This window comes from Dermacentor andersoni, chromosome 2 (genome assembly GCF_023375885.2).
Source record: "Dermacentor andersoni chromosome 2, qqDerAnde1_hic_scaffold, whole genome shotgun sequence".
NCBI lineage: Eukaryota > Metazoa > Arthropoda > Arachnida > Ixodida > Ixodidae > Dermacentor > Dermacentor andersoni.
This window is the reverse complement of record NC_092815.1, coordinates 136155630-136171177: the sequence shown is the minus strand read 5'-3', so window position 1 is coordinate 136171177 and position 15548 is coordinate 136155630. Positions and strand designations below refer to the sequence as shown.

The window sequence follows — 15548 nt, the reverse complement described above, 5'->3', positions numbered from 1 at the left end:
AAGCGGAGTTCTTTGACATGCCCCCAAAGAATTAGTACACTAGTTTTAGTACACGATTTTTTTGCAGTCTGCTCCTTTTTGAACACAACTGCCATTGGCTGAGTATCAAACCAGTGGCTTTGTGCTGTGCAGCAGAACACCACAGCCCCCAAATGACTGCAGTGAGTGGTTCATTCGTTCAACGGTAGAAATTGTATAGAATGCGAATTTGTAAGTGAATGTGCAACTGCCTTCTGCTTGTTTATTGTTGGCCCTGCGAGCAAGTTAGGATGTTGTCTACCTTTCAAAGCAAACAAAGAATCCTGGGTTCTCTTGGAGAGCCTGGGAGTTCTCTGTTGATGCAATTTTAACTTGCCCTAGGTTCCCTTTCCCTGTTCTCTTTCTCTCCAGATGGGTACTACCAAGAGGGGAGGACATGCCATTTGTAATAACACTCTGCTCATCTTATATAGCACCTATTCTATATCACAGCATAGTATCTTATACAGCATATAGCTTTTGTATCTCGGTCAGCAGTCTGCACCTGTGTAGCTTGCAAATGCAAAATACAACCAAAAAGAAAGGTTTTCATCATTTATTACCACTTAGAGGCCTCTGGCTGGGTATTACATAAGTTGGGCAAAGGGGGGGGGGGGATGCCTGAATGCAATAAACACAATAGTCATGAATTTGCAGAGATGGTTCAACTAAAACCAAGGTTTCTTTTCAGCACTGAGCTTTTTTCTTTCCTGCTTTTCTACACTTCTAAACCACACTGCGAACAGTGACACATGGTGGCACAGCAAACAGCATTGACACAACCCAGTGTTCTACACACACATTTGCAGTTTTCTTTTTTGCTCTAATGTAATGAATGAAATCACACCTAGTCTGTAGACCTTGCATTGCGCGATATTCAAACACGCAAGGCTGCTGATTGCAAACTGCAAGTCGCCACACTTCAGGGCCATCTTGACCACCTTTCACAGGACGAGCCAGTCCCTTGAAGTGGTGTCAGTGTGCGCCGCCGTGCTGCCTGGGGGCAGCGGTGGTGCCCCCTGGTGCCACGGAGTGGAAGATGTGACAGCGGCCATTTTTGCTCTGAGCAGCGCCTGCAGGTGCGTCCACTGCTCGGTCTGCGCGCGAAGTGAGGACTGCTTCTCGCGCAGCTCCTTCTGGCGCTCCCGCAGGGCCTTGCCCCGCTTCTCCTGCTCGGCGATCTCGTGACTCAGCTGGGCTCTGCGCAAGTGTAGCATTTGTAAGCACTGTTCAAACCATGCTGAGATTGTAGAGACAGAAATGTTACTATGCTAGCGGACAATTTCCTGTGGAAATGAAGCTCTGCCCCCTAACTTTCCTTTAATTGTCACAAAATGTCTGCTGCTATAGCAGCCCCAGCATAAGCACTTTACTATCAAATGAGTGGCAGTTAGAACATACAAGCCTGTGAAAGCCACAGAGGGCTTGAAGGGCAGCACCTGCCTATCAGCAGGTAAATCACAGATAATCAAAACAGCACGAAAGAACTTCCACGTTTGAAGGGTAATGCCTGTACTCCCATGCTAAAAATGGTACGGCCCTATGGAGCGCCTCTAGGCGGCTGCTGCAGGAACAGCCCTGCACATATGTTCAACTAATTAAATAAAATCCACTAAAAATGCACTATTTCACCTACTTTTTTACCAAAACGCTCTTTTATGCACTGAATGACAAAAGTAACCAGAACGCCCACACTTTGGGAAATATCTCGAAACTGGTGTCATCCTGAAAATTCATTTCAAGTGGATATGTCGTGCAAGCTCACCGGCTACAATTGATAAATTGTAATATGTGCTGTAGGGTAATTAGGTTAATTAGTAAATTTTTGTTAATCAGTTGAATATGTGTTGATTTTTCGCGCCAGTAACGTCCACCTCTTCAAATAATACAACTCAAGGACAAGAATTATGCTATCTGCCACAGGCGACTTTTTAAAATTCCGTAATACTTTAATGTGATCACCCTGCATAGTCTCTTCAAAAGAAGTACAAAGCCTTGGCTATAGTGTTCTTGGTGTAATTCTTGGAAGTCACGGCTGAGTCACGAAAAGCTATGTCTTCACACCTTTAAGGAACCTTGTCATGGGATCGGCATTATTTTACCTGTGCAATAATTTCTTTGGCACTGTGTGCCCACTACTTTTCTGTTAGTTTCATTATTAGGATGCCGAGACACGCATTGCATCCCCGACAGTAGATTACCGGGTATGTCAAAAAGAAAGCACGCCCGGAAAGGTGGGTGACAAGGATCGATATTGAGAGCATGCAGAAAAAAAAGAGAGACAAAAAGGAAGAAAAAAAGAGTTAGTGCTTTATTTGCTTCAACAATGTTATTCTTTTATAGAAGACAGGAGATTAAACATGTAGGAATATTTTGACTGACCCTCCTCTCACTCTTGGATGCAGTTGTGGCGGTAATGCAACATATAACACGAAAAGTATGGTCAGCACAATTTGTATGTAGGAAGCACAATCCTCCCAGGAGGAGACATTCCAAAAGCTTTTTACATTCACATCAGCAACAACCGGTCATTTATACCGGGTGTGCTAGAGTGAATAACTTTTTTGGCTCTTTGGCCCGTTTTAGTAGTGGTCGTGCGTTCACCGCCGATGCCAAGGCGCTGACTAGGGTGTACTACAATACGGTTGGGTGGGACAAGCGGCTGGGCCGGCGCATGCTCGGCAGTGAGGCACGCGACGACGAAAAATGCTGTGGCGGCACTTCGTTTGAAGTGGATTGGCCCGCATCGAGGTCGCTTCGTTGGGAACTGCTGGCGATACTTCTCGGAAGGGCCATTCGTACTACTTCACGTGGTGGTATATGCGTTCATACCGCTCAAACAGTGTTTATAATTGCATATTACATATATTTATGCCTCATCATCATCATCATCATCATAAATGATATTATATATATTATAGGTATAGATGCCTTTCTTTGTCTTCTTTCCTTCTCCCTTTTTCTTCCTTTCTTTTTTTAAGTGCCGCTCGGCGATTGCACGTGCATTGCGGCCGCAATGTCGGCTTTCATTTTACTATGCTCCTGTATGGTTCCCTATGGAGAAAAAATGTTTTTCTTGTTCTTCAAGCAGCATATATCTCTCGCGTGTATTTCTGTGCATATAGTTTTCCATCAGTATGTCTTCCGAAACGCAGATGGAAAAACATATGCAACTTCCTGCTTGCCGCTTCAAACAAATAAAACATATCTGCCCCATCTGGCGCCCTGTACTCAGATTTATGGGAAGTATTCTTATAGAAAAAAAAAAAGAACTGCAGTGCAACATTCCAATCATGTTTCTGTCATCTTCACATAAGAGAATATGGAGTAACTGGTACAGGCTCTTTTATTGCGGTCAGACCTTGGGCGCCTACAACATTGTTACGTAGTCATTATATATGCTAATCATTGGCTCGTAAGCAGTGTGAATATTTTCTTTTAGTCAATGCTAAAAAAAAAGAAAACGGTGCGATCGCTTAATTAATGGCTACACAGTGAATATGGCATTGGACTGCTAAACTCGAGCTCACCTGTTCAAACCAGGTCGCGGAATTCGATGGGAACGAAATGGAAAAACACTTGTGTACTTCTGTTTAGGTGCACGTTAAAGAACCCCAGATGGTGAAAACAGAACAGGGTGCTTCATGATCATATCGCCAGACGTAAAACGCCAGAATTTGTTTATTTAAAAAAGCAAAAGAAGAAGGTAGCTGCGTCCTTCGGACTTTTCCTAGGTGTGTAAACGAAATAAATTATTAATGGGTCTGATTTCTGAGAAAAGCATGTTACGCTTATCTTATATTTCATACTAATGCCGTTCCGAACTGTACGTCCGCTCAACTAAGTAGCTCCTGTATAATAAACAGTTCCTTTCAGTTATCCGGTGCCCTATCATAAAGACAATAATGAAGCAATAAAGGAACGGTATGCCTAACACACACGTAGAGATATTTGCAGATGTGCTGTGTTCGTTGAAGAAGATAATTTAGTGTGGTACGCATTAGGCTCCCAGTTTCAACGGGTTGCACACATGGTGAGACTGTCAAAGAAATGTTCTCCTTGCCCGAGTCAGCAGATTTACAGGCTGCCCCACAATGGAGCGTTTATATTGAATGACAGCTAGGAACTTGTTGAGAAGAACCGATTAGCACCCGTGCATTAATTCTCTTGAAAACTGGTGCGCCTCTGCGCAACAGCCACAGCCCTCCAGCAGCGCAATGATTTGGAATAAAAGTCCTCGCAATTGCATTGGCCCCTCACCTTCGAGACGTGAAAAGTGCTGTTATGTGTTACATTCGAACCGAAAGGGCTATTCGATAATTTTTAATAGTGAACTCTGAATTCGAATACGATCTCCAGTAGCAAATACCATTCGATTCCCGGTCGCCCCGATTCACTTTGAGTACATAGGCAATATCGTTTCCCTAACGCTGTTGTTCGTATATTAACGTCCAATAATATCTTCGATTCCTTTTCTCGGAAAGTCGATTGGTTCACCTGGGGCTGGTGCAGCTAAGAAACATGCTTATTCCGGTCAGTTTTCAATTTTCAATCAGTGCACCTAGAAAGTTTTATAATTTTTCTCTTGCATACATGGCGTCATGCGTGTGTGTGTGTGTGTGTGTGTGTGTGTGTGTGTGTGTGTGTGTGTGTGTGTGTGTGTGTGTGTGTGTGTGTGTGTGTGTGTGTGCGTGCGTGCGTGTGCGTGTGTGTGTGTGTGTGTGTGTGTGTGTGTGTGTGTGTGTGTGTGTGTGCGCGCGCGTGTGCGCGCGCGCGGCGTCACGTCAAACTGGGAGGCTGCCCTAAGCAGCCCCGATCTTGAAGGACCCCTATGGTACAGTGAACTAGAAGGCTCCTAGTGCACGGTACCACTGGGCTGTCCATCGGGCCCGCGACGCAGCAGAGAGGCTCGGCCTTTCTGTGCCGACGTGGGAGCGGCGCGCTACGTGCTGACACGCGTTCCAAAGGTACTGAATAAAGTTTTACCATACCATATATGTCGTGGATGTATATGTCTATGTACCCTTAGATTTACCTAGAAGCGTATTGGTCATCTGCATCTCTTAGCGCCACGGTTTATTTCACTACGATATTGTTTTCTTTGATAATTGTCCCTGATCAATATTCCACCAACAAGAAGCGCTCGTAAAATGACACGATATCAATAAAAGTTTCTTACGCAGCTTCATCTTGCAGATAGGCAGCTTCTGTGGCAAAATTACGTGTTACTTTTAGAAAACAATGTTAAATATAGCAGTTCACCTGGCTAAAGCTACAATTGGTACCGGCCGACAAGAGTCGTGGGCGTACCAAAGCAAGTAAAACCGTAAATCTTTTACTGCACAGACTTTCTGCGAGAAAAACTGGGTGTCTGGCAGCGTCCGCGCAACGAATGCGCGCTCCTAGGAGACGGTGCACTTGACAACGACACCAAAACTGAAGACGTCGAGTTGTATAACCCATGCCTGAAACGTATATGTAGCAAAATTGTGTCAATATAAATTTTCAGTTGAAATAAATGACCATTATAAGAGCGTACGCGCGCAATCGGTCTCGGCACCTGCAGCGAAATTACGTTGAATATGCCGCGAAGCGCGTCTCCACCCTAATTCAGTTCGCTCGCAGCGCCCTCGCGCAGTTTTTCCACACGCGGCGCCTCAGCGGGAAAGCGCCGTTTGGTGCACTGTACCACTGTCTAGAACACTCTAGCGCTGACGCAAAGGGCACGTGCTCTCTTGTGCAACCGAGTTGCGCGGCGCGTCCGTCGCCAGCTTTGCGGCTTCTGATGGTTTAGATCCTGTGGTGGAGCGTTCGGGAAGGACAGCCTAACAACTGTACGAAACTCTATGCCTAAAGTCCCTCCATACTGCTGCTTGCTGTCAGGTGGTACGTGACGCGTCCATTGCTTGCCTCAGCATCCTGCGTTACCTCCGTGTTTGCATGACGCCGTTGCGGCTCAGCAAACCTGTGTTTCGGCGGATGCCGTAGACGGTGACTGGGTGGACGACACAAAGCTTTGGCCACGGTATCAGATGACATGTAAGCGCTTTCTGAACTCATTACGCCTTGTCCAAACTGCACGAGCAGCATATATACGGTATACATAATCGAGCTGAGGTGGTGTACTAGAAGCGGGGTAAGAAATGTATTTTAAGCTGTCCAAACGTTTCGCTTATGAATTAAAACAGCATCACTGCGTTTTACTGTGATGGCAATATATGGACACTCCAGGCGCATATCTGCCGTCGCCGTCGCCGTGAGATACCGCATGAGTGAAAGCGTGTGAGGGTGAGCCGGCGAACGCGGTTCAATCGTGCGCGCATGAGCGAGGAACGCCACCCGGATGCGTGCCCTGTCCTGTGGCGCGCGAGGCAGGGGGGTGAAGCGATGGAGGAGGGGCGTTCTTCTCCGGCGGCTGCTACGGTGCCTCGTTGTCCTCCTCGCCCGCCGCTCCGTACAAAGCGGGGACAACCGCGGCGTCTACTACGGTGTTGGCCACGCGAATTGCGGAAGCCGTAGGGACGCGTTGCCGGCGCTGGTGTGTCTTGAAAACGATCTACGACGTGGCTAAAGTGCGCGCCCGCGCGGGCCTCGTCTGCAAAGCGACTGCGCGATGTTTGCAGATTGCGCGTAGTGCCGGTAGCTTCGTATGTGCTGTGCTTTCGACGTTTCGTTCGCGCTGAAGCGAGACATGCATGAAGGTCAATTCGCTCGCTGCTGCCGCGATTCCTCACTCCAGAATTTTCACAGCGAGTTTCCGCGCTCATCGAGTGAGGTATGTTCATGTTTACCTGTGCGGGCGTGACACCGAGCTGGTTAATTTAGTTAAAACACGTTGACGGGCTAGTTGGTTTGAATCCATTATAGAATGTGTAAGCGGGACTGAACAAGGACGTAGAAAGAAGCAGACACACAAAGACAGCGCTGCTTCTGTGAGTCTGTTTCTTTTTACGTCCTAGTTGAGTCACGCTTAGATATTCTATCATTGTTAATTTAGTTAGTAACCGAATTTTTACAAGGTTATACGGCCGATAAAACAACTATACTTACTTCGTACTGTTGTCTACTAATTTGCTATCGCAATCGCTGCTTCGCCTTTCGGGCGGAACTGCGAATTTTTTCTATTGGTTCTTTATTTGGCGAACACTTTGGAGAAACGGCTTGTCATGTTTCTCACTTAGTAACGTTAGTATTGTTCACTTTTTGCCTAATTGCTAGCAGGTGTGCGTGATAGCACAACGCTTGGAACGTAATGTTCAGCACTTTTAATAGCTTGCTGCAAAGACATATTATCGCTAGTCGCTCGCTTACTCTGTGGACCGTCGTGAAACGTTCAGCTTCGAATATTCGTGCGCATTTGGTGTAGTCGCCGTCACCCATGCTTCGGCACATTAATTCAAGAGTGTGCCCATTCACTCATTCGTTATACGTTGGCGATAGAGTAGGCGCAAGTTGGCAAGTGAGTAGGGGTGGATGTGTGTAGATAACGTGCGAGAAATGTGTACAATGCCTGGAAGCTGCGTTACTTCCTTTGTCACAGTGTAACGAGCGGTACACATTTTTGCCGACGTTCTGGAGCTGAGGTTCTTTCATTGAAGGTTAGCGACACAATGCTGGCGTATGAGTGCATTTCTTTATTTTCGAGGAAGGCCGTGCATCGCGATGGGCCGACAATTGAGGCAGTCCAGTCCTTGTGTAGCAGCGGTCCGCGAACTTGGCAACACAGGTTCATTTCATCCCTAATATTCCAGTCACTATTTTAGCAGCCAACTACTGCAGACGTTCGTCCTCTACCGTTCTACGTTTTGCAGCATGAATTGAGCACAGTGCGATAGCGAACACCCAGGTAAATTTGCGACATCCGATCGCACAGCAGCGAGGCAGAAGAGGTTGTGGTTTCGCATCGGTGCGCTTTCGCTTGAGGCAACTTGCGGCGCACTGCCGAAGGCGCCATCTCGTTCCTGTAGAGCACACTGCTCCGCGAAAAGGGTCTATACTAGCGCTACAGATGTAGTGGTTAACGGCTCTATTATTCACGGAATTACGCAATGAAACAGCAAACGCCCAAATATTACAATTGCAACAAGTTTACGCCTTCAAGCGCATCGTTCCTTTAATAAAGCAAGCAGCTTTCCAGAAGCTTTCGGCTATTCGCTTAGGTTACAATCACCGTCGAGCGTTTGTGCGCAAGTTTTCTTGCTCCTTTCTTGTTTAGTTCAAAGATGTTTTCTTCTCGAAACAGCATGGGTCATAAAGAACAATTTGACAGGTTCACGTAGATTACCTGAATTAATTTTTCTTTTCGCTCTACAATGACCTCAAATTGTATGCCGGCAAAGTGGTCAAACTTCAACAAGAACAGATGTATTTAGGATGTTTTACCCTAAACACCGAACTTAACGTATTCAAGTACACAATTTGCCGTTCACTATAGTTGACTGTGACCAGTATATTGTGAACATGCAAATAAAGTACGAGGGCTAATCAGAAGATCTTTGCCCCTACTTTTGTTAGCCAAATTACGGCTGTAAATGCGAAGTCAACATATCCATTCCCAGCGTTGGACCTTTCCTGGACCGGCCCGGCCTTATCTGCCGGTAGCTCGGCGGCACGGCGCTGCTGTCAGTTGTTGAAGATGGCGGTTGTGCTTCTCACGTCCAGGGCGTACGAGCAACGAAGTGCGATTCGTTTTCTATGGAACGATTGGGACGAACGCCCATCGAAATCCACAGGGAAATGCAGCCCACGTTTGGGGAAAGGTGTCTCGCTTTGGGAAGTGTGAGGTGGTAGTGTTGCGAGTTCGCAAAATGCCGTGAGGACTTCCATGACAATGAGCGTTCGGGGAGGCCGCGTGCGTCGCTGAATTCTACCACAGGGGCATCTGAAATTTAATGCTGCGATGGGACAAATGTCTGAACCGGTGTGGGGACTATGTGGATAGTGTAAGGTACGTAAAACAGTACGTACATCTATAAATACCCGTTTTGGCTAATAAAAAACAGGGGCGTAGACTTTGATTCGGCCTCGCAAATTAGCGATTTTAAGACATATTACAATTGCGAAATTAAAGTCTAGCAGTAGCGAAAGCCTGTCTACTTAGCCGAAATCCCAAGATAGCACCACTTTCCAGGTATCCGTCTCCAAAGTTCGCTACACATGCATTAATGTTCCAGTTAATTGAAATCGTCTCGAATTGCCAGAGGGACGCTTTTGGGAAACAACCAGAACTCCAGAGTATTTCGCAGTACATTTACCTTCTTATGGATGGATATCTCGCAAGTGCGGCAAGTTTTGGAATTTCTGCAAGGCAGAAATCACTTCAAGGGTGGCTACAAAGGGGAGGCAGCTGACATTCCAATAATTTCTGCTGCCCCTCCATCGATACAGTGTTAAAACAATACAAATTTAACGGAAATAGTGAAAACAAAATGAAAACAACGTCTTCGAACATATTCCAACACGGTTATGAGAAAGAAATAGTGCATAAAAACCATTATTGGTGAGGATTCCTCAACCACTATTTCTCGTCAAACCGCCAATATCACCACAACAAAACAAGAAAATAACAGATATATACACGCTAACGCAATGTCTACAACTATCAAAAGCAAATAGCTTAAAGCTTTCAACTTCACAAGAACAAGCAATGGACCAAACAACTACCACAAGGATTAACAACGGACCTAACAATTAACACAAAATGGATCCAACAAGAATCAAGGATCTGTCAACAAGAAAAGCAATGAACATCTAAGAAGAACTTAAACAATCCCTTCAAGACGGAGTAAGAAAGAATTTCCTTTTTCGTTTAATTTAGTTTTTTTTTTCTTTACATTTTGTGCAATAAATGCCCGCTGCTTGCTGAGCCGTTCCCCTTGGCGGTGGATGCGGATAGTATGTTTCTCTATTTCACACTTTCTCACCCACACCTTTAATATAACTTTCACATTTATCCCCTCACCTATCCCCCCTTTCTTTCCTTTCCTCTATACTCCTTTCTCTACTCTCACCCAACATCTTCCAACCCAATCCTCTTATTTCCTATTCCTAACCTGCGATACTTTAGTGGTGCAGATGGTGCATACACAACCCCTTCTCACACTCTGCCCCTCCATCGCCCCCCCCCCCCCCCCCTCTCTCGTAGCACCATTGCGTGCCAAGTAAACGTGTGCGGTCCTGCATCCCAAACGAAAATGGAAAATCATGCTCTGCCTCCGAGAGCAAAATCCTGAGGTCTCCCGTGCATTATTTTACTACTTCCCGGCTTGAATTACATAATTGCAGCATGTGTCCTTAACACGAATAATTAAAAAAGGTGAATGAGTAAATCATTTAATTAGCTAACTATATAGACATTGCGATTTCTCATCAAGGTAATTTACGCCTCTTTCGAAAATCCATCCGTAAAAGTGCGCTATCTAGTCGCAGGTATACCGCATGTACGTTTTAGCGACGACTATCTCTAATTATTAAAGGTGGGGGATTTGAGACACACCACCACTTTGTTGCAGGACAAGTTTGGCGGACAGAAAAAAAAAACCTTGTCGGCCTTATAACAAATCGGCTTTTAAAACGGACCAAAAGCCCTCGTTTAAAGCACGTTTACGCGTAAAGCTGGGAAAAGTTCCGGGATTCATTTTCAGCGCGTCAGGAACGTGAGTATAACCACACCCTAAAGTGATGTCACATGGGAAAAGCCCCGCCACGAAACAGAGACAAGGAAACCTTGCGGCGACAAAATGTCGTTGGTTGAAAAACACACACACACGCGCACGCACACATACGCAAACACACGCACCAGTTGCCTTCACCCAAAAAGATCACGTTCTCGTGACGCATGCGGCGGAAAGGATGTTCCACATCCACCGACAAGGTTTGTGAGTGGTGGCGCTGGCTAACACTCCCAGGGTTCTTGTAGGAAACATAAATACCCAAGACAGTAGATGAGAAAACGGCGCCGCGGTAGCTCAATTGGTAGAGCATCGCACGCGTAATGCGAAGACGTGGGGTCGTTTCCCACCTGCGACAAGTTGTTTCTTCATCCACTTTCATTGCCTTTAATTTATCCTTTCTTTAATTCAATTATTAAGTACAAGTAATTTCCCCTATGTTGTCCTTGGTGTCAATGTTTGTTGGCTTCTTATATATATGTGACCTCTGCACGCAAATCGTGATGTTTCCATCCCTAATAAATGCTGTACCTTAATTATTAGAAGATTTTCTTTTCATGAGTCGTTAGCATTGCCTACTCGAAAAAGAAGCAATACCGAGACACATATCATTCGCGTGAATTTCACACACCATTGATAAAAGACTGCCGAAGGGAACACTGCAGTCTGCAGGTATTTTTCATGGTCAAAAATGTGTGCAAAGCAATTCGTAGCGAGGTGAACATGCAAGATATTCATTCCCTAAGCATAGGCTATCCATAGCATCAGAAATAGTTGCTAGCTGGCTACATCCTTTTCTTTTAGAAAACGTAATGAACTTTTTCCTGTGTATATATTTAAATATATTCTGTCTGTACATGGTGTTCACAGTGGAAATAAAAAGAAAGTTGAAGTGAAAAAATACGGATGAGGTAGCCGCCGCTGGTGCTTCTAATGCGCTTGTCCTGTTTTAATGCGTAAGCATTCTTTGGCGAGCTCCCAAGCTCTGTCACACCAAAAGTGTAATGTGCACAAAAATGCGTAATTTGCAAAATTAAGGCATCTAATTTTTATGATAGTGTACATGAAGATGATTGGTAGCTTTATAATAAAGAATTTAAAGCAAAAAATAAAAAAAATAAAAGATAATATACATAGAGATACATAGGACTCCTCATAAAATGCATGGGAAGGCTACCTGAAATTTAGGGATAGGTCAAATTTGGCGCTGGGCCTACTTAAAATTTGGATGTGTAACAACTGAACTTTGGTGTTAGGCCAACTTGAAATTTGAGGGTGGGTTAACTGAAATGTGGGATATAGGCAAACTTGAAATCTGGCGGTGGGCCAAGGTAAATTTGGGGGCGGACCAACTTAAACTTGGGGATGGGCCATCTTGAAATTTGGGTGTAGGCCAACTTGAGATATTGGGGTGACCCAATGCCCCATTGAACGCTGCTGAGCGTCCTTCGAGTTATGAACACCTCGCGGGCAAGCGAGCGCGCTGAGACGCTTGGTGTTCTTTCATTGGGCCTTACCGAGGCGCAGTCAGGACGCCGGCAAGAGCTTGCGTGGACAAGGAATGCACGCATCATAACAGAGGCTTGCGAGAGCAACAGTGATGGTGACATGGCGTCGCGTTGGTTCCCTCACGCAAAGCCTCACGCGCTACTGTGCAGCTACTGGTGCTGCCTTTCTACCGCTCTGCTCCGTCGAGGCGCACTCATGTCCGGCGTTCCGGCTCAATTGGTACGATTGCATTGAAGGGGCCGGACGCGGCGAGAAAATCTGACAATTGCCTACTAAATCCTAAGCATTCTTTGCCACCAGAAAAGCCATGGGTAGACGCGCATAAGCTAGGAAAAGCAAGTAAGCAAAGCTATCAAAAACGAAGTAACAGCCAAGCCAAACCATGCTTACGCATGACTCGACAATGCTCAGCATTTCCATAGCCTTTTTGCCAGGATTTGCAGAAGTAAAGCGAAAATATGATAAGCTGTGCACGCCCGCACCAACAATGATGCTGTAAGCTTTCAGCCGCAATAAAATTCTAAGCGAGCAAGTAGAGGCAGCTCAAAAGAAACCTCAAATGATGTGTAACAGAACTGCTCTGGTAATGACATATTCAGGGAAGGGGGAAGGGGAGGGGTTTAGGCTTCGGCATCGCTGAGGGGGATCTTTTTTCCTCCCAGCGAAGTGTGAAGTAAGGAAAAATCTGCTTTAGAATGTTACGTCCTTCCGGAAGAAGCAGACTATCGTTTACTCACGCTCGGCAGCGGCCACCCACGTAGGAATTACAAGTTTGGCCACCCCAGCTGCTTATTGGTGTCGTAGCCGTGGGTCTCGTTAATTTCGACTAGTTATGAACATTCAACTACCCTCGCACCACGCGTAACCTAAGGTCAGGCCACCAGCACGCTTGGCGGCGCGCGCTCGCTCCTGGCCGCTCCTGGCTAGACGCCTTGGCAGATTTCGCTTCGTATTGGGCTATTGACAGCGCTTCAGAATGTGCAGGTTGGTTGTGGCTGTCATCCGTCGAATAAGTCGGTGAAGGACAAAGCCGGTTCGCACCGTGTAGCACAGCCAGACAGGAAGATTGAGCGCGAGCGCGCACTTTGGCACTGTCGTACACAGGCCAAACAAGCAAAGCCGCAAGCAAAGCCGTACACACAAGCAAAGCCGCAATTGCATGTACCATCGGCGTCCTACGCAGCGTAGATACCACGGCCGCCGCGGGATGCCGCGACGAGTCCACTGGCTGAGCGCACTGCGGCTTGCTGTGGACAACCGCGTTTGGTGCGTCGTAGTCGCAAAAATTGCATATACAGTATACTTGTATGAAAAGGAAAATTGTCATTTCCTTGTCATTTCCAAATTGGCTGGTAGATTTGCGTGCGCTTTGTTCTGGCCGATTAGTTTGCGCTGAAGCGATAGACAGCGCGAAGGTCACTTCGCTCGCTGCTGCTGCCGCGATTCCCCACGCCAGAGTTTTGACAGCGAGCGTCCGCGGTCATCGAGTGTGATGTGTTCGTGTTTGCCTGTGCGCGCTGACACTATGCTTTTAGTCAGTGGAGAGTTTTAGATAAGGGTACGCAAGCAGCTTGCGTACGCAAGAACTAGGGGCGACGGTATTGCGCATGCGCAGATCCGGACGTAGGTGTCTGCGCATGCGCAGTACCGTGGCCCTTACTTCTTGCGTACGCAAGCCGCTTGCGTCCCCTAATCTAAAACTCTCTAGTAAGAAAATGTCTACAAGTGGGCGTATTACTCTGGCGGCTGCTGTGTATGGCGCGGCCGCGCGAGCCCTGTCTTTAATACGATCTGCGATATGGACAGTCTAGGCGCGCCAAAAGCCGATAGCTTCGTATGCGCTATAGTACCCATACGCTTGCACGTCACCCGCGTTCACGAAGTGAAACGTCTCTAGTCTCTTTTTGTGTCTTCTTGTTTTCGCCTCTGTCCACGGGCGATGTGTGCCGCAGGCCTTTAGTAGGGTGCCTTGATGCGCGCGCACCCGGGCGCTGTGCATCGAGGCACCCTAGCCTCCGGGATCGTTAGCGGTGGTGGGCTCATTCCGAATGTTCTTCTTAACCGAAGAGCACGTCTGAGGCGGTCTGTCTTAAGCGGATTTCTTTTTTTTTGCTTTGAGTCTATGGAAAACCAAACAAACGTTCCCATATTATTCGGGTTATGCGAGGATTCGGCTTAACCGAGTTCGTTTTAACGAGAGTTCACTGTAGTGGCGTCTATGTGAACATCCAAAATCAAATTTGAACTGCGCGTCACGATGACATTCAGTAGGCGGAGCGTTGCGGGCACACTCCGCTCCGCCGTAGCCTTCTCAGTGCAAATCACTGAAGGAGCGGAAGCACAGCGAACGATAAACATTTGATTGCCAATAACTCCGCTTCTGGTGAACGCACTGAAAAACTTCTTGCGGCAGATTATTTCTGAAATACTCTAATTTAACTTCAAGTGCATTTATCAACTTCAATAAAAAGTGGTTCAGGGCCCCTATAACCATGAACGTACATACATTTCATTTGCCTTACACCACGTGTGTGACAGCAATGCAGCCAGAGATCTTGCATCGGTCTGTAGCCTCTGACCGTGCTTTCAAAAGAAAGCGAGTCGCGTGCCAAACTTCCGCCTGTGTTCCTGCTCTAAACTAACAAATGACGCTTGTCGCCTGTCATTCAGTGTTGGCCGAAGACATTTAGTCGGAAACTTCGTATTCACTACCGCAAATACCGAGATTAACACATTAAGTCGTGCTTATTCCCGGCGTAGATAATGAATGTTAATTGTGGGATGATTATTGTTATTAATTATGCTCATTATTGATCTATTTATTTTTACATACTGCAGCCCTACTAGTGCTATGGTAGGTAACGTTTCTGCCCTTCGCTGGCGCCTTGGCAGAAAACGCGAATGCAAGAGTGCGGGAAAGATTGCAGGTCTGGTCCTGAAGCAGCGGCTTCTTGCTCGCACGCCACTATTTGTTATCGTATATAGCTTAGGCAGTACTTTCATGGTGTCCCTACCTGAGGGAAGTCTGGCCGTTGGACCCGGCATCGGCTGCAGGATTTCCAAGTACGCCACGAGCCTTGAGGAAGTTCAGCTGCACTTCGTGGATCCGAAGGCTGTGCTGAAGGAAGTTCAGCTTGGATTCCTCGCTGTTCAGCTCACTTCGGAGGCTGGACACTTCCTTGTGCATAGAACATGGAATCAGAAAGAACAAGAAGTTCGGTTAATAAAAGCTATATGTGCGTAGCCTCATAGGGCTTCCAATGAAGAGTGCACCTTGTGGTCGCTAATCGTATGCGTCTGTAGACCACAGCAGGTCACCACGCACATAACTCGTTCCCCCACCATATCCTT

General features: G+C 46.6%; 1 protein-coding gene and 1 non-coding gene across 2 annotated transcripts in view; one reads left to right on the top strand and one right to left on the bottom strand.

Annotated features, from left to right (window-relative positions):
* Positions 1-558: 558 nt before the first annotated feature.
* LOC126540054 (intraflagellar transport protein 81 homolog) overlaps positions 559-15548 on the bottom strand; it is a 30292-nt gene continuing 15302 nt past the window's right edge. Inside the window, exons 13-14 of the mRNA XM_050186861.2 lie at positions 15212-15375; positions 559-1218 (exon numbers count right to left, since the gene is read on the bottom strand). Of these exons, the coding sequence (XP_050042818.1) occupies positions 963-1218; positions 15212-15375 (420 nt within the window). The 3' untranslated portion in view covers positions 559-962. The remainder of the gene's footprint in view (positions 1219-15211; positions 15376-15548) is intronic.
* Positions 10975-11046, top strand: TRNAT-CGU (transfer RNA threonine (anticodon CGU)). The gene has a single exon. It is a non-coding gene; the product is annotated as a tRNA-Thr (tRNA).